Below are 17,490 nucleotides of genomic sequence, written 5' to 3' on the forward strand. Positions count from 1 at the left end.
ATTTTTATGTATAAACATATTTTGTTTTGTTTACTAAATATGATGTCTAATCATGATTTTACGATTTTCTTCAAACAATTATTTTGCCATATTTGTTTTTGCTCTAAGTCAGAAATAGGTAAAAATAGACTCAGATTACCCCACCCTACTCTATGTAAAGTAATTCACGGTTAAGAACAAATCACATTTTTGTTTTAAAATAAGTAAAAGAGCCAACCCTAACGTGCGAGTAAAACCACGTGAAATATGATCAAGTGAAACCATCTATTATATTTACTTCATTAAGAGTACTGTACAAATTTTTTTTAAAAACTTTAACTAATAGTTCTACTTCTAAAAGTATAGCATTTTTTTTTATTTTAAGGTATCAAATATAGGTGTTGTTAGAAGACCGAAATCCAATTACGATTGCTATTATAGAAGAATATGTGCCAATAACAAGAAAAGCTATTCCGATCAGTATTAAAAACAAGTTTTTTCCCAAAGCTAACTTTGAAAGACCGTCATTATGAAACGTAAGGCTATGAATGATGGCAGGAATGATGATTCCTATAATAGATTCACTTATAGCACCAACTAGTGATATAAAATTTTCAATTTGTGGTACCGCAATTGCAAACAAACCTAAATAAACAAATTTTCAACATTACGTAAGCATGTCTAAATCAAATCAAAATAGTAAAATAAAACAGTAAAACTTTTTTTAAGATTTAAGAAACAAAGACTTAACAAAATTTATCATAGCCAAATTTAAATAAATAAATAGTGGTTTTATTTTTATTGTATATTTAGTAGTAAGTTAAGTATAGGCTGTTTTACACATACTAAGTTTACTAAAAAATAGCTTTAACAGAAACTTGATAGTTCTCATAATCTGCGGCAAGGACACACACACCCACGCATACATACATACATACATACATACATACATACATACATACATACATACATACATACATACATACATACATACATACATACATACATACATACATACATACATACATACATACATACATACATACATACATACATACATACATACATACATACATACATACATACATACATACATACATACATACATACATACATACATACATACATACATACATACATACATACATACATACATACATACATACATACATACATACATACATACATACATACATACATACAGTTCTGGCATGTTTGCTTTTTATTCATTCTGCTGTCACCTCTCAGAGCCAGGTCTTGATGATGTCACTCAATGCAGCCCGCATCCCTAGCTACGCGTGGATGTTTGAATTATTTCGATTCAAGACCTATTGAGAGCGCCAATGGCACCCAGATTATAGATGGAGAGGGCTTCACTATTTTAAACCAAGAAATTATAAAATGTCAATTCGGAGCATAATGCAAATGTACGGAAAGAGGCGTTCTAGTTTTCTTTTGAAGGTTTGATTGAGTGCTAATTTGTTTAAGATTTTCAGCAGCTGTACAATCAAACGTAGCTCGCCGTCAATGGTGACAGTTTCAGATTGCAGAAAACCCCTAACATTGTCATTAGGAGTAAGGATTTTGTACCAAGTCGTAATTTGATCTGTAATTTGATTAGATTCAGCCAAGCTGAGCTCACTGTTCAGGTCCAGGTTTTTTATGGTACGTTTAAGAGCTGCCATAACATTTATACCGGCCTCTTTGCAAGTGGTTTTATTGCCCCGTTACTAAAGCTCTGTCTTGTAAAAACCACTACGAAAGCTTCATCGTTACTAAATCTCCATCATAGAATGTTTATGCGGTAAAATTCCTTCCATCGGGCAGGACTCGCATTAAAAAATTTGATTTAACCACAGGGATTTGATTTGACTACAAATTTTTACATAACCGTAAACGAAAAGCCTCACTTCTAAAAATTTCACTAACACATCGAATTGAAATTTTAACATTTCCACCAACGATTTGCGAAAAAAATTGTTTTTTTCTATTAGGTTTAAATTAGGCATTCCATCTATTTTTAACTCAATGCAAAAACTCAAATATCTGAAAACTGACAGGGTCCATAGGCAGGGCGGCTTATTTTTTATAAAAGTAATACGCTATGATTCTCTTTTTTGCTTCAAGATCAAATACTTCCTCTTTTTTCTTTTTTTTTGGTTAATTAATTTTATTTAGGTACCCTAAGTAGTCCTTACAATCTTATAACAGAGCACCGCAGATTAGCATTTAATTGGAAGCTCATGCCTCCATCCTAACCGATGTCGCAAAACGTAGTTTCTCATTGCAATTATCATGGTGATTTTGATTTTACTTAGAATCACCCTATGTCTTACCAAAATTGATAACTCAAATGAGTATTAAGATGCATTTGGCTCAAGAGCGGCGCCAGATTACCAGACCAATTTATTACAAATGTTTCCCTCATAGATCTAAACTCCGGTACATGGTGGAACCTTTCATGTATTATTTCGTGGTGTAAATCTATCGTGCCACGTTAACCGCGTCAGTCTTGTTGGAAAGAACAGATTGTTCCAAGAAGATTTCAAACCTAACAGAAATTTGAGGAGAAAGTTTAGATTCCTTCAGGAATGCTATAGAGAAAAGCGAACTGAGTCTGTTAATAAGATCCTGGACGGGACTTTTATCGATGAACCAGAGGAAGATATAAGATCCAAGTTGAAGGAAATACAACGTATGTACGTTGACTGGCTTGAGTAAAAAACTTAGCTGGATGCCACGAAGATTGTGCAAACAGACAAAGTGTTCGCACCGCGGATAAGCATTTAATTGAATGTTCACGCCTCCTTCCTAACCGATTTTGCAAAACTTGCCCATAGGTGGGTTTTATGTGTGTGTGTGTGTGTGTGTGTGTGTGTGTGTGTGTGTGTGTGTGTGTGTGTGTGTGTGTGTGTGCTATTTATTTCGCCGTTAAAAAATGTTTACATTGCATATACATATATCAAAATTAATGACTGAGGCAAGAAGAATACACATTTTGCCATATCGCCGAGCCCCATTTATTTAAAACAAATTCTACATAACCATAACACATAAATATATAAAAAGACATAAATCAGAATTAAAACAGTAAATAACTAGAAACTAAAGAAATTCAAATTAGCAAATAATTAAGAAGTGTTAAAATGCTTACAACCGCTAAAATGTATAAGAACACTTAAACAAAAATTTTTGAATAAAAAAATAATATAAAACTTCATAATTAACATAATCACTATATGAATTTTTAACATCATCACTTAAACTTCGATGATATAAATAAATCTGTTTTGAGCTTACTTTAAAAGAAACATTTAAAGTTGGATAAATTAGGATCCCTGAACAGTAATAAACTTTTTGATTCATTCTTATATTGCTCTAAACTAGTCTTATTTCTGTTGACAATATCTGGAAATTTTTTCAAATAACAAGGTTCAAGGTGTTTAATTGAACAGGAGGTTAATTTTAAATTATATTTGAGAAGAACAAAGTTGTTATCTGGAAACTTTGTTGAATACTTATGATTAATTTTATTAAAATCATTTTGAATAATTTTTGGGGACAATCCCAATTTTATTTTAAACATAAACAATAAAACTTTGTGTAAATTGAGTTTAAACACATATAAAGCACCGAGCGCTCGTAAAAGTGGTTCGCAAGGAGTATTTCTATAGGCTCCTAACACTATTCCAAAATCTATATCCAAGCATATATTCTGCACGTATGTTTTTGTTTATTGTCTGTTTTTAATATTATACTATATATACTTATTTTTTATATTATATTATATTATATTTATTGTAGATAGCCAGTACTAGCCCACACACTATTGCAGTAAGAAAAATAACTGTGAGTTAAGGCGAAATTTAATTTTTTCAGGGATGTTACATTTAGAAAATGTTAAGCATTAAACACCGTTGCGATATTTTTCAATACGTTTCAATACTATTTATATGTGAATGCCACAGTATATTTTCATCCAGTTTTACTCCTAAAAAGTCTACGTATGTTTCCCTTTTAATATGAGTATTATTAATTATAAGATTTGGTAGTTTAAGAGGAATGTTTTCTGATTTATTTAGTTTATGGAAAAGTATATATTTAGTTTTATCCACCTTAAGTGAAAGTTGGTTTGTAAGTGTTACTTACAAACCAACTTTCACTACAAAAGTATATATTTAGTTTTATCCACCTTAAGTGAAATGGTTTGTAAGTGTTACTTACAAACCATTTCTTAAGATAGCTGTTCATTGACTATTTTAAAAAGTGTTTTAATATTTCTGTGAGAACAAAAAAGATTGGAATCATCAGCAAACAAAATTAGATCTAAAACATTTTTTGCTAAGTATAAGTCGTTTATGTACAATTGAGTCCTGTGGAACCCCGCAAGATATGGAATATAGAATTGTGATAGTTTGATCATAGTATAAAAATTGCTTTCGGTTTCTCAAATAACCTTTGAAATAAAGTAAGTTTGCCTTTTTCACTCCGTAATTTTCTAGTTTTTTATTAGTATATAGTAGTTTACCGTATCAAAAGCTTTCGACAGGTCAATAAAAAACTCCTGATTTAAAACAGTCATTATCAAAGGCTTTAGACATTTGATTGGAAAGTTCAACTAATGCGTGTTCAGTGGAATTTTTTTTTTAAACCAAATTGCCTGCAATACAGCATGTCGTTCTCAGTTAGATGATTATATAGCCTATTATACATATTCTCTCAAAGAATTTTGAAAAACATGGTAATATAGATATAGGTCTGTAATTTAAAATATTATCTGTGATTTAAAATCTCCAGACTTAAAAATTGGTGTTATACGGGCAATTTTTAGTTTGTCAGGAACAATACCTGTCTAAAATGACAGATCAAAACACGAAATAAAGAAGGTTCAATAATGTCAAATACTGATTTGACAATATCAACACTAATTTTATCAAACCAAAACCTTTTTTAATCTTGAGACTGCTAAATGTAGCTCTCAGCTCGCTATGTTTTAAACAAGTTTTGTCCAACAGTTTATCATAAGTTTTGAAATATGAATCAAAAGGAGTGGAGTTAGGTGGAATTTTAGCAGTCAATTTTGGGTCAATATTAACAAAGTAGTTGTTTAGTTCTTCAGCTATAATTAATTCATCGTAGACTAATTTTCCATTAAATAAAAGACTTTTTGGCAGAGTGAATTTTTTTTTTTAATAATTTTTTTTATTTAAATCCTTAATTACATTCCATACCTTTTTAGTGTTTCCGTTGGTCTTTTTAATAACTGAACATAATAAAACTTTTTTGAGTATCCTTTTGTTTTTTCGAATTTATTTTTGTAATTTTTACAACTTTTTTCATTTTTATAAGATTTTTTTTTAAGATTTATCTATAATTTTTCTTTCTTTTTTTGAAGATTTTAGTAAGCCTTTCGACATCCAGGGGCTGATTTGGTTTTTATGATCTTTTTTTTTTCTGGAAACGCTACCCAGCTAACATTGACAGATGGGTACCGTATGATTTTTGTCTGGGCTAACGGGAATGGGATTTTAACGGGTAAGTGTTTTTGTTTCTGGATGGGCCCCATATGGTTAAAAATAAAGCAAATTTGCTTGATTGTGTTTTATCTGGTTTTTATCAGAGCTGAATTGCCAGAATCGTATTGTGCGTGAAATAAATTTAAAAATATAACATTTATGCATTTATGTTTTTTGTGTACATTATATTTACATTGGAATTAAAAGGGAATTTTTTTTCGATATATTTTTTCACTGTGAAACTCCATTAAAAAGGCGTTGTTTTAAAATTTCATTTGGTACCATTATTAAAGAATTTTTTTAAATTTTTTAAAAATAAATTTACAAAGTTTAACATAAATGTTGACGGTAATAACTGCTTTGAGTTTAATCAAAACTTAGGTTTAGTGAGAAACATTTAAAAAGAGCAAACAGGCGAATGTTGTGATGGATAGGTTATATTTAGGGAATTTAAAGCTTTTGATTCGTTTTTACAGATCCACTCTTTTCCATTGATTTTTCTATATTTTATGCAAGCAAAATGACTGATGTTAACGTAGTTTACCCACCGTGAGATATAAATATTAAGTGTTTACATATAAATGCAAAATATGGTTTTATTGTTATGCATCTACCTTATTTTTTAAGCATTAATATTTTTTGACTTTGGTTTAAAATTGTGCGCTTGTAATATTAACAATAATATCATAATATAAAGAATATTATTATGTATAAGTTATAAATTATTTATATACAAGTTATTTATGTATAATTATATATTATTATAAATAATATAATTAATATATTATATGTAATGTAATAACGTAAAAAAATATATACTGAAACTTTTTAGTCCCTGTGTAATGAGTATTTTTGTTAATAAGTCCCTGTGTAGTAAGTATATAATAAATAGTATTTTATAACTAATATTTTATGGCTAATGCAAAAGAATTCAAAGACGCTCTGCAGAGTAAACTGAGAATTGAATATGAATTAAAAATTAATAATGCTGTAACAGATTTGAATAAAAAGATAATAACAGTAATAACAGTAGTATAAGATAATAATAGTAATAACAGTTGCGGATTTAGCTAAAAAGAATGAAGATTTAAGCAAAAAATTTGTAAATGTTATTGTTCCTGCTCCGAATAAATCTCAATCTCAGATTGATATTATTAATACGGTTTCAAATGAAATTAAAGAATTTTTTGATTCATTTTGATACATCATTTGATTCGTGTGTTTAAATTAAAATTTTAAAAAGGGCATTATACCAGTAATTGTCGAGTTAAGAAATAAAGAAACAAGAAATTACTTTATAAAAAAATCATACCGTAAGTTTAAGAATATTTATGTAAATCCTAATTTAACCGATGCCCAGAGAAACTTGGATAAACAACTCAGAGATAAATGTAGAGAATTAAATAAACCACTAAACCTGAAAGTCGATTGGGATAAAGTTAAAAGCTATCACGTAATTAAAAATAAACAAGTGGTGTTAATAAACAAATAGCAATTGTTGTTCAAGTCACATATAATTATAGACATTCCATGACACATATAATTATAGACATTCCATGACACATATAATTATAGAAATTCCATACATATTCCTTGTCAATATTTATATAACAAATACTACCAATTAAGTGACCCTGATACAGTCACTGAAAGAGGAAAGCATTCGGATTCAAGTGCTAATACACTGCTGGTAAATGAAATGAATCAAGAACTTAAAAAAGGTTTAAAAACAAAAAACATTGATTATTTAACAGGTTGGTATACAAATGCAACCTCTTTAAATAATAAATTTGATGAATTCATTGATGATATATCCAGATCTAAGGCTCAAATTATATTTGTCTATGAGACTTTGTGGTCAGTAATGTTTACTACTAATATTCCGGGTTATAATCTGTTTAGAAAGGATCGTCAGTTTTGTCGTGGTGGTGGAGTATGTATTTATATACAAGATAAGATTAAATTTTATGAAATAAATGAACAATAATAAATGAAAATATTGAGCATGTATGGTGTTTGATTGAACTTGGCGAAGAGAAAATTTTATGTTGTATTTACCGGACAGGTCTTAGTAATAATGATAAATGTGTCGACATGATAAAATCATTAAAGCAGGCATATGTACTTAAACAAAATAACAAATGCTCTGTAATTTTAACATCCGGTGATTTTAACTATGCAAATATCAAGTTGAACGACAAAAACTTTAGTGAAATTATAAATGAGTGCAATACAACAGCAAGTATATTTATTGAGTCGTTACATGACTGTTACCTGCACAAAAATGTTATCCATAGCGGTTTTCAAGTTTGATATAGATACTAACATTTTAGGCCTCATTTTAACAGATAATAGCTGCAGAGTTTATATTCTGAAGCATTTTCTGCCGTTAGGTGGCATCGATCATGGCCATCATATTTTGAAGTTTAGGTTTGGATATGAAAACAGGTCTAACTTAATAATATCATAACAAACCATAAGGAACAAAACATTTTTATGGAAAAAGGGAAACTATAAAGCATTAAACTTTTATTTTAATTACATAAACTGGGTACAAGAATTTGAAGGGCTTGGTGTTAATGAATGATACGAAAAATGGCTTAGAAAATATGAAATAGGGTGTGAAAAATAAATTCCAATAATGAATTTAGATAAAAACTTTTTTCAACACAAAAACAACTCACTGTGAATGACAAGTGATCTTAGAAGTATTTGTAGAGAAAAACAAAAAAGTTGGTTTAGAAACAGAAACTCGGGTTTTAAAAGTATTTTAGAAGTCAATAAGTATAAAAAATTAAATAAAGATATAAAAAACTTGTCAAAAAAAGTATTTGCAATTGTGAAGGAAACTCGGTACTTAATTCAAAAAGCAATCCTAAAAGTGTCAATGCATATATAAATAACATAACAAGATTTAAAGACTCTATCAAAGTAATAAAGCTACACGATGGTGTTATAACTACTGATAATCAAGAGATAGTAAACACTCTTAATGAATTTTTTGCATCTGTTTTTATACAAGATGATTCATCAAGTTTTAGGCAGCAATCTTTCAAAAAAATGTCCTGATCCATATTTTAGTATTCCTATTATTCCAAAATATTTAAGTAATTTTAACATGTACAAATCATTAGGTCCTGATAATTTTACCCAAAAGTTTTAAGGGTATGTTCAGAATTTTTGTCGAGTTGTTTAGCATTAATATTTTATAAATCTTTTAGTACAGGAACTATTCCAAAGTAATGGTCATGTGCAAACGTTGTTCCATTATTCAAAAAGGGTAATAAATTAGATCCAAGAAATTATAGACCGCTTTCATTAACATCAATTGTTTGTAAAATTATGGAGCGAAGTATTAGAGATTGTATGATGGTGTTTCTCATTGAAAACAATTTAATTTCAAAAGAGCAACATGGCTTTGTTAACAACAAAAGTTGTATAACAAACCTGTTGGAAACATTAGATTTGATGACGCATGCGTATGAGAGGACAATTCAGTTGAGGTTTTGTTTTTGGATTTCAAAAAAGCATTTGATTCAGTCTCTCACAGGAAATTAATGAAAAAATTATTTAGACTTGGATTTGGGTTATCTTTGTTAAGTTGGTGTAAATCATTTTGTCAGATCAAACTCAGCGGGTGGTGATGGAAGAGTATATTTCAAGTTGGAAGATGTTTACTTGTGGAGTACCGCAAGGTTCAGTACTTTGACCTCTTTTATTTGTCATCTTCATTAATGACTTATGTAGAGGGATTATTAAAGTCGTTAAATTATATGCAGACAATATCAAAGTTATTTTAATCAATCATTGTTACGATGATAATAAATTATTACAAGAGGACATTAACATGTTAGTAAAATGGTCTGAAGATTGCTTAATTAAATTTAATAAATCAAAATTTAAAGTCTTTATATTGGTAAAAAGAATCCTAGATATGAATTTAATTAAACAACTCTGTTTTAACAGAAACAACAATAGAAAAAGATCTTGGGATTTTCATTTCAAATAATCTAGAGTGAAAATATCATATTATTTCAGCAATAGGCAAAGCAAACAGAAAATTAGGCACGATCAAAAACTCTTTTTAGTATTTAGATAAACTTTCATTAAAGTTACTATACAAATCGTTAGTACGTCCTCATGGAATATGTAGCAGCAGTTTGGAGTCCATTTTTGAAGAAGGACATTGACAATCTTGAACTCGTGCAACGCAGGGCTACAAGATTCAAACATTTAAGGGGGAAATCATATGAAGAAAGACTAAAAATGCTTGAACTGCTAACTTTGCATGATAAAAGAAGAAGAGGTGATCTGATTCAAATGTATATGATCTCAAAATGAAATGATATTGTTAATTTTCACCGCCCTCCATTAAATTTTGAGCTGGAACGATCAAGTAGAAGTAACAATTGTAGAATACGCAGACATTTTATCAATTCGAGAATTCGTCACCATTTCGTCACAAACAGAGTTACAAATCATTGGAATCCTCTTCTTCAATGAATAATAGATAAAGATAACTTAAACCTTTTTAAAAACAGCATTGACAAATATTTTGGTTTCTGAACACTATATTGTGTAATCGGCTGTCACGTTCTTAATTCTACGTAGATAAGACTCAACACACCTCAAGTGTGTACAGCATCTTTTCAATTCTATTCTAATAATATATTATATATGATAAAATTATTATATATAATATAATTTACACAACTATATATAAACTGATATGTAACTTATTATTACTAATAATAACTTATACTTACAATACTTATACTTGCAAACACTTATAATACTTACCTTATATTTACGATACTGATAAAATTTTTATTGATATAAACTTTTTTATTCAAACTTTTATTATAAAACTCTAATTTAACTTGATAACTTTAACATAAATTATGACTCCATGAACTTTGGGGGAAAATATATTAATTAGAGTAAATATTACTTTTGTTTATTACCACGATTAGAGTAAAAAAATATTATTTTTATCTAAAGAATATTCTGCAAAAATCAGTATTTTCTTAAGTATTAAATATTATAAAAAAACACATATTAAAAAAAAACATGTATTATAAAATAAAAAAATAAGTATTCAAGTATAAAAAAAACACATGTATTATGATAAAGTATGTACATCACATTAATTCATCTGTATTTATAACTTACAGATGACATCACATTATGTCATCTGTAAGTTAGGGGTTGCAGCTGATATTTTAGCTTCAGCTTTAAACTCGTTAGCTTCAAATTAAAGCTGAGGGCTGATCAAGTCAGTTTAATCAGTGTTATACACACTAAAAAAAAAAGGTAGAAATTTCTACCTTAGGGTAGGATATGTGATATACCCTAAGTAAGGTATAATTTTCTCCCTTTTAAGGTAGAAAATTATATTAAAAACAATTATTTGTCATACAATTTTCTAACTTAAAGGTATAATTTTCTACCTTATAAGGTAGAAAATTATACCTTACTAAGGGTATATCACATATCCTACCTTAACTAAAAATTTCTACCTTTAATTTTTAGTGTGTACCTGATAGTAAAAAAGAATAATACTCCATAAATATTTTATATTAAAAAAACATGTAGGAAGTTATTCAATGAAAATCTAAAATAATGAGAAAATTTAAACATACATGTAAAAAATTTTAAATAAAATTTGAAAAAAATTTTTGCTGTTTATAAATGTTGCTGTCAGAGCCTAGGCCTAGGACTCAAATTGGATTTTTAGAGATTTGTTTTAAATGTGGTGCCCAAAAACCCAATTCCATTTTTGATTATCTACATAATTTTTTGGTAGAGTTCAAAATTCTTCTAAAAGATAGTTTTATCTGTTAAAATATTGAGTATGAAATTAATCTTGCTGTTATTATATGTGATGCAACAGCTAGAGCATTTGTTAAGTGTATTAGAGGCACAATGGTTAGAACTGATGTAAGCGTTGTGTTCAGAAAGGAGAGTGGTGTGGCAAGATAATACTCCTACATATTTCATCAATTTTAAACACTGATTCAGATTTTTGTCATTAAAAGCACTCTGAACATCTTAGTGGTGTGTTAAATGAAATTAAACTTTGACATGGTGACAAAGTTTCCTTTAGACTTTATGCATCTAGTATGCTTAGGGGTATGCGAAGACTTATAAACTTATGGTTAAATGGCCCATATGTTGTAAACTGTCTCAGATTACAGTCAATACTTTATCTGACGGATTATTCCAGATATGTCGTTACACTCCAAGATATTTTTCTAGAAAACCAAGGTCTTAATTAGATATTAAAAAGAATTTTGGGTCCTTTTGAAGGGAGGGTGTGTTTAGATTTTGCAGCCACGGCACTGTTATATAAGATTTCTGATGAATCCTAATCTATGAAACCTTAGTGTAAAATGAAAAAAGTTTCTCTCTATTTTAAAGATTCGATTTAAAAATTATAAGCCTCCTGCAGCAGGCTATTTCAGTATGATGTTACCTAAATCAGCAGTCTAAGATATATATATATATATATAAAGATATATACAGTATATATCAAATTATATTCAATGTAAATATAAAATTATATTTATAAAATAGTTATATATAAGTTATTTATCAGTAACTAAAGGGATTTTATCAATTGATTATATTAATCACAAGCATGTTCTTATTTATTACAAGTACATTTTAAAACGTTTAAATAAATGTCGATTATAAAATTAAAGATTTTATTTTTCAACCTTTGATGTTGAAAATTACATTTTTTATCTGAAGAGTTTTAGGAGAAATTGTAAGAGTTTTAAAACATATTTAAAATAATTGATGTTACCTATAAAATTTAAGACTAACAGTTAACTTGAATTTTTTTCAGGTCATGTTGAAACTAGATATTGTGTAAAAAGGTTTTCAAAGAAGTCGTTAAAACAACAATGGAAAAGCTTCCACTTCGCGAGATAACCGTAAAAGCTTTTGATACTCGAATAAAGAATCGTTTAAAAGTTTGTTTAATTTCGACTGTAATATTTTTTTTTTAAATAATACAATTAAGTTATATATAAATTTGCTTTTTCAGTAAATTTTAAACATTTGAAGGTAGTTTTTCAAGATTCGCAATGGGTAAACCTCGTGGGACCCTTACGGGATACCCCGCGGGCATACCCATATGGGCCATAGAGGAAAACCGCGGCCAAAATCCGGCGGGCTCCCAATGGGTTTCCCATATGGGTCGCAGTTGCAAACCCAAATGTGACCCATACGGGATACTCAGCGGGCATACCCATTTGGAAACCGCGGCCAAGATCCGGCGGGATACCGTTGGTCTACCCAGTTGACGGCGGGATACCGTTGTTAACCACTTGACAACCCGTATGGGCCCCGTACGGTACCCGTATATCAATGTTCGCTGGGTACTTCATATTGCATGCAAAATTGACCATGAAACAAATTATAATCATTTTAAACAGTTTTTAAAATGCATTAAGGAGTTTTCATTGATCTGTCGCCGAAATATTGTGGATGTTGTGGCAATATTGTTAATTAAAATGTTATTGGTTGTTAAGAATGTAGGAAAATGATCCGATAAATTAGTCTGAATCATACCTATATAAAGAGGAATATTATAAAAATTGTTTGTTAGGAAGATTATGAAGTAGAGTAGAAGGCTTTTTTGTAACTCTTGTTGATTTGTTTATTTTTGGAAGGAAGTTATTTTCTAGAAGAGTATTTATAAAGTCCTTAGTATAATAATTAGAAGATTAGTTGATTAGGTTGATGTTAAAGTCCCCGACCAAATAATTATGTTTCTTCGATTTTTTAATTTTGTTTAGAAATGTTTTAAGATGGTGGTCTATAAATACTATTTATAATTATGTTTTTTTCAGTTTTATTTACTAATTCAATGCATAATGATTCACAATCTGTTTCATTAACACAGAGGTCGTTACGTAAAATATAATTAAGTGAATTGTGGATAAAAATATTAACGCCCCAACCTACATTAAATTCACCTGGTTGGTGAATTCATATGTAATTAACTAGTTCAAATTCAGAATTTGTTTCACCGCTTTAATAACTTTTTTATATTTTAATTATACCAAGTTTCCATCACACATATAATTTTAAAATCGTGTTTAAGTTCATTTAAAAATATTTTTAAATTTTCAAATATACACCAAATATAACCACAAGATTACACTTCTATATTAATAAGGTAAAAAGCATTTAAATATTCTTTTGCATACAAATAAGGTTTGTTTTGTGTAAACGTTATTTTTACGAGCGTACAAATAATGTGAGCGACGATGTTATGAGGAGCTTCTAGAACGAAAATATTAAATATTACAAAAGAAAAAAAATCTTCCTGAGAGTACTTGAACCCGCAACACTATCACCCGCACCTCAAAAAAAGAACGTAAACTTACATACACTGCACTACGCGAATACATTAATGACGTAACAAATAAAAATTTGAGGACAAATTACTTCATTAAAAGTTCTGGTCAAGTGAAATAAAAGATTATAAAAATTGCATGTTGCCAACTATAAAAAATATTTTAAAGTTTTTAGAGGAGGAAATAGTAAACAATGATAGTAACAATGTAGATTTTCTGACACTACATTAATAAATAGTAAATGTATTAATGTTGTGTTAAAAAATCAACTTTTATCAAAAAAAAATAAAAAATTTACAAAATAAATGAAACTTAAAAAATTTTATTTTTTGCCGATTTTATTTTAATTAGAACCAAATTTGTGAAAACTAATATTTTCAAACAAAAATATATTTAATATATATTCACTATGGTAGTTAATATAAATGACTTTGGAACTAAACCATAAAACAATCAAGTATCATACACATTTGAGGACAAGTTTTCAACATAAAAAAATTGTCTTTATATCCTCAGAATTAAAACTGAAGTTCGCGTAATATTATTGAGTAAGTAAATATGTGTTTATTATTCCTAAAAATACAAAAGAGAATATCGAATAGGAAACCGCTATATGTCTATATCTATAACTTATACATAACTTTATTTCTTACCCCTACATATCTTTATCCCTAAATCCTACATACCTATTTCCACAACTTATACATGCCTATATTCCTAACCTAACCCCTATATATCAACTAATCCTATTTACCTGACTTCTTGAAAAAAATGAATTTTGTGTAAAAAAGTTTTTTTTATAATTTTAACATAAAATTAAATAGTTTATGACTTACATGTGATCACCACCAAAACTGCTCTTAATAGATAATCCAGTTTATTTACTTTTTTTTCATCAAACTTCGATAGAAGAAATGGAAGCATTATTTCCATCATAACATAAATTTTGATAAAAATTGTAAAAAATGTTCCAACCGCATAGGTACACTTTATAATATTGTAAAACCTATAAAAATAGAACCAGTTTAGTTTCCTTGGAAACAATAGTTATTCAAGTTAGTTATGTCATCATAAGTAAGTTATTTTTAGTAACTTTAACAATTTTTTTCTAGAGATTGTTTTTGAAATTTTTTTAAATCAGAGTGGTAAAGCCACAGTTTTCAAAGCTTTGGCTATAGTTACTGCTGTTACTAGAAATTCATACATCCCTGAATTTAAAAATTATAAAAAAATAAAAAACAAAGAAGTAACTACCAATTATCTGGTAAGTTTAAAGTAACACTTCCATGTATATTATTACCAAATGCAGTATACCCGAAAAATCCAATTAGGATACTAAGTCCTGCAACAAACACAGTACTAATATTCATTACAGTAGGAAAATCTTCTGGATGTTTTACTTTATTATAAAGCGGAAGAACCTAATCCAAATGCAAAACCAAAAAACTCTTTAAAAATAAATTTTGATACTAATATCTAAAATATAAATATTGGAAAAACTCACAATAGCAATTCCATTAAAGCCAAAAAGAGCTATGTTAAAAAAAGTTGGAAGACTGCCAAACCCAACAAAAGTTGGGTAGATTCCTGGGTTTTTTAAATTTCTTCCAAGAAACTGGAGTATCATTAAAAGACCAAAAACACAAAACATATTAGCCATTGTAGAAATATAAGCCAATTTTCCTAAACTGCGCACAAACGAAATCAAAATGGTTAAAGGAGTCAAAATCAAAATAATTAGTCTGGCATCAATAATCATTTTACTTGCAGATAATTCAACAACTGTTTTCGCAACATAAATTATGTAGATTGAACACGTTCCCAACTGATTGATTATTAAAAATACGTCGACAATATTTCTACAAATTATAAATAAATTTTGTTAATATTTTGTTAATGATTTTGTTTTAATTACAATGTAAAAACTACAAAGAAAAAAAAAAAGGTAAATTAAACCTGACTTGGAATAAAACGCACTTACTTTGCGGATTTACTTTTATCCCATAGGAATGGTTTGCAACATAGCTCTGCCAATTCACTATATGAAAGGTATTGACAATGAAATCTAAAAGTTTTATTAAATTGTCATCAATTTGGCATGTTAACAATCTCTAAACCCCCAACAACTCATATGCCCAAATGACTCAAAAATTTAAATATTTTGTTAAAGAAATTAACAGAATATTTTAAAATATATCCGACAATTAACTAAACCGTAAAGTTGTGCCTAATATATTTTGAACGTGCATTTTTTTTTTTTTTAAACTGCGTTCTGAATGTTTTTCAAGCATATTTAATTCGACTTCTAAATGCTTTGAACTTTAAAACGTTAAGAAAACGTTTAGAAAACGTTTAGAAAACGTTTAGAAAACTTTAAAAAACGTTTAGTTTAGATTTTATTTGTTAAAAAAATCCCCACTAGGTGGGTAGGGTGGGGTATATGAATTGTTAGGGTTATTTGGATATTTTCAATAAGTATCCATGGAGTAAGTTATCTATACATAATCCTAAAACCTGAAAGTTATCAACAGTTTATACACATAATTAGCTTCTTTTTTTTTTACGTTAACGATGTTCATAAAATTTATAATATTTGAGTTACATAAATAGGTAATATGTAAAATATGTTATTTTAAAAAGTATATAAAAATCATTACATTTTAAAACTTTTGTCTGCAGACTTTAGTAGTATTACTCATGGAAGTTTAATGATGCATATTTATTAGTTGGACTATGATGTAGCAACATTTAAAATTTAAGTTATTAGTTCTCTAACCCATATTGATAAATAAACAAAAATCTAAAATGGGGTTAAATGGATATACAAATAATATAATAATGGGGTATAATGGATATATATAAAATACATAAAATCCTACTAACATTATAGTATTTTAATATAAAATAAAAAGCTACACGACATTTAAATATACACTTATGCTAACTTTAGCTTTTTAATATAGTATTATGCATTTTTCAGTTACATATAATAGTTTTATATAATGCTTCTGAACTATTTAAATTAAGATCATAGTTCAAATTAATTTTCCCTGAATAGCTAGGGTAAAATTTTAACTCCTATCTAAATGTTTTATATTTTATTTTTGTATTCCTCTTCACTTTATAATTAAATTATATACTTTATATATTTGTTTGTTTTAAAATATTTTAGATATAATAATAGGACTGAAATAAATTATTATGCCGTTGTGAATAGCAACGCAAGACTTTTGGTACAGATGATCACAACAAATTAACGACTGCTATACAGCTAGTTAAAGAAAGAGAGTCAGTATAAAATGTATCAATGTCTTCTGAAATTCCTTATGGGAATACAGACGGTACCATGATCAAATTCAAAGGAATGACAAAAGAATTGGAAGCAGTTGTGGGTTTGTTTTAATTAATACTGAGAAAAATCTTTTAGTGGAAGCTCTGATGTGCTTTGCTGATAAGGATTTTCCACTAGATAGAGAAGATATCAAACCGATAATTAAATCCTATATAACATTTACTAGCAAAAAACTCAATTCAAAGATGACAACCCAGCGAAAGACTGGTGCATGTCTCTTGAAAAAAGATGGAATGTAGTACTTGGAAAAAGAAAACCTCAACTTTTGACGAAA

General features: G+C 28.3%; 1 protein-coding gene across 1 annotated transcript in view; it reads right to left on the reverse strand.

Moving 5' to 3' along the window:
• Window positions 1–247: 247 nt before the first annotated feature.
• Window positions 248–17,490, reverse strand: part of LOC136087853 (proton-coupled amino acid transporter 1-like) — a 76,759-nt gene continuing 59,516 nt past the window's right edge. The window contains exons 5-9 of the mRNA XM_065811452.1: window positions 15,846–15,929; window positions 15,369–15,723; window positions 15,119–15,285; window positions 14,701–14,870; window positions 248–624 (exon numbers count right to left, since the gene is read on the reverse strand). Of these exons, the coding sequence (XP_065667524.1) occupies window positions 368–624; window positions 14,701–14,870; window positions 15,119–15,285; window positions 15,369–15,723; window positions 15,846–15,929 (1,033 nt within the window). The 3' untranslated portion in view covers window positions 248–367. The remainder of the gene's footprint in view (window positions 625–14,700; window positions 14,871–15,118; window positions 15,286–15,368; window positions 15,724–15,845; window positions 15,930–17,490) is intronic.

This window comes from Hydra vulgaris, chromosome 12, assembly GCF_038396675.1.
Source record: "Hydra vulgaris chromosome 12, alternate assembly HydraT2T_AEP".
Classification (NCBI taxonomy): Eukaryota; Metazoa; Cnidaria; class Hydrozoa; order Anthoathecata; family Hydridae; genus Hydra; species Hydra vulgaris.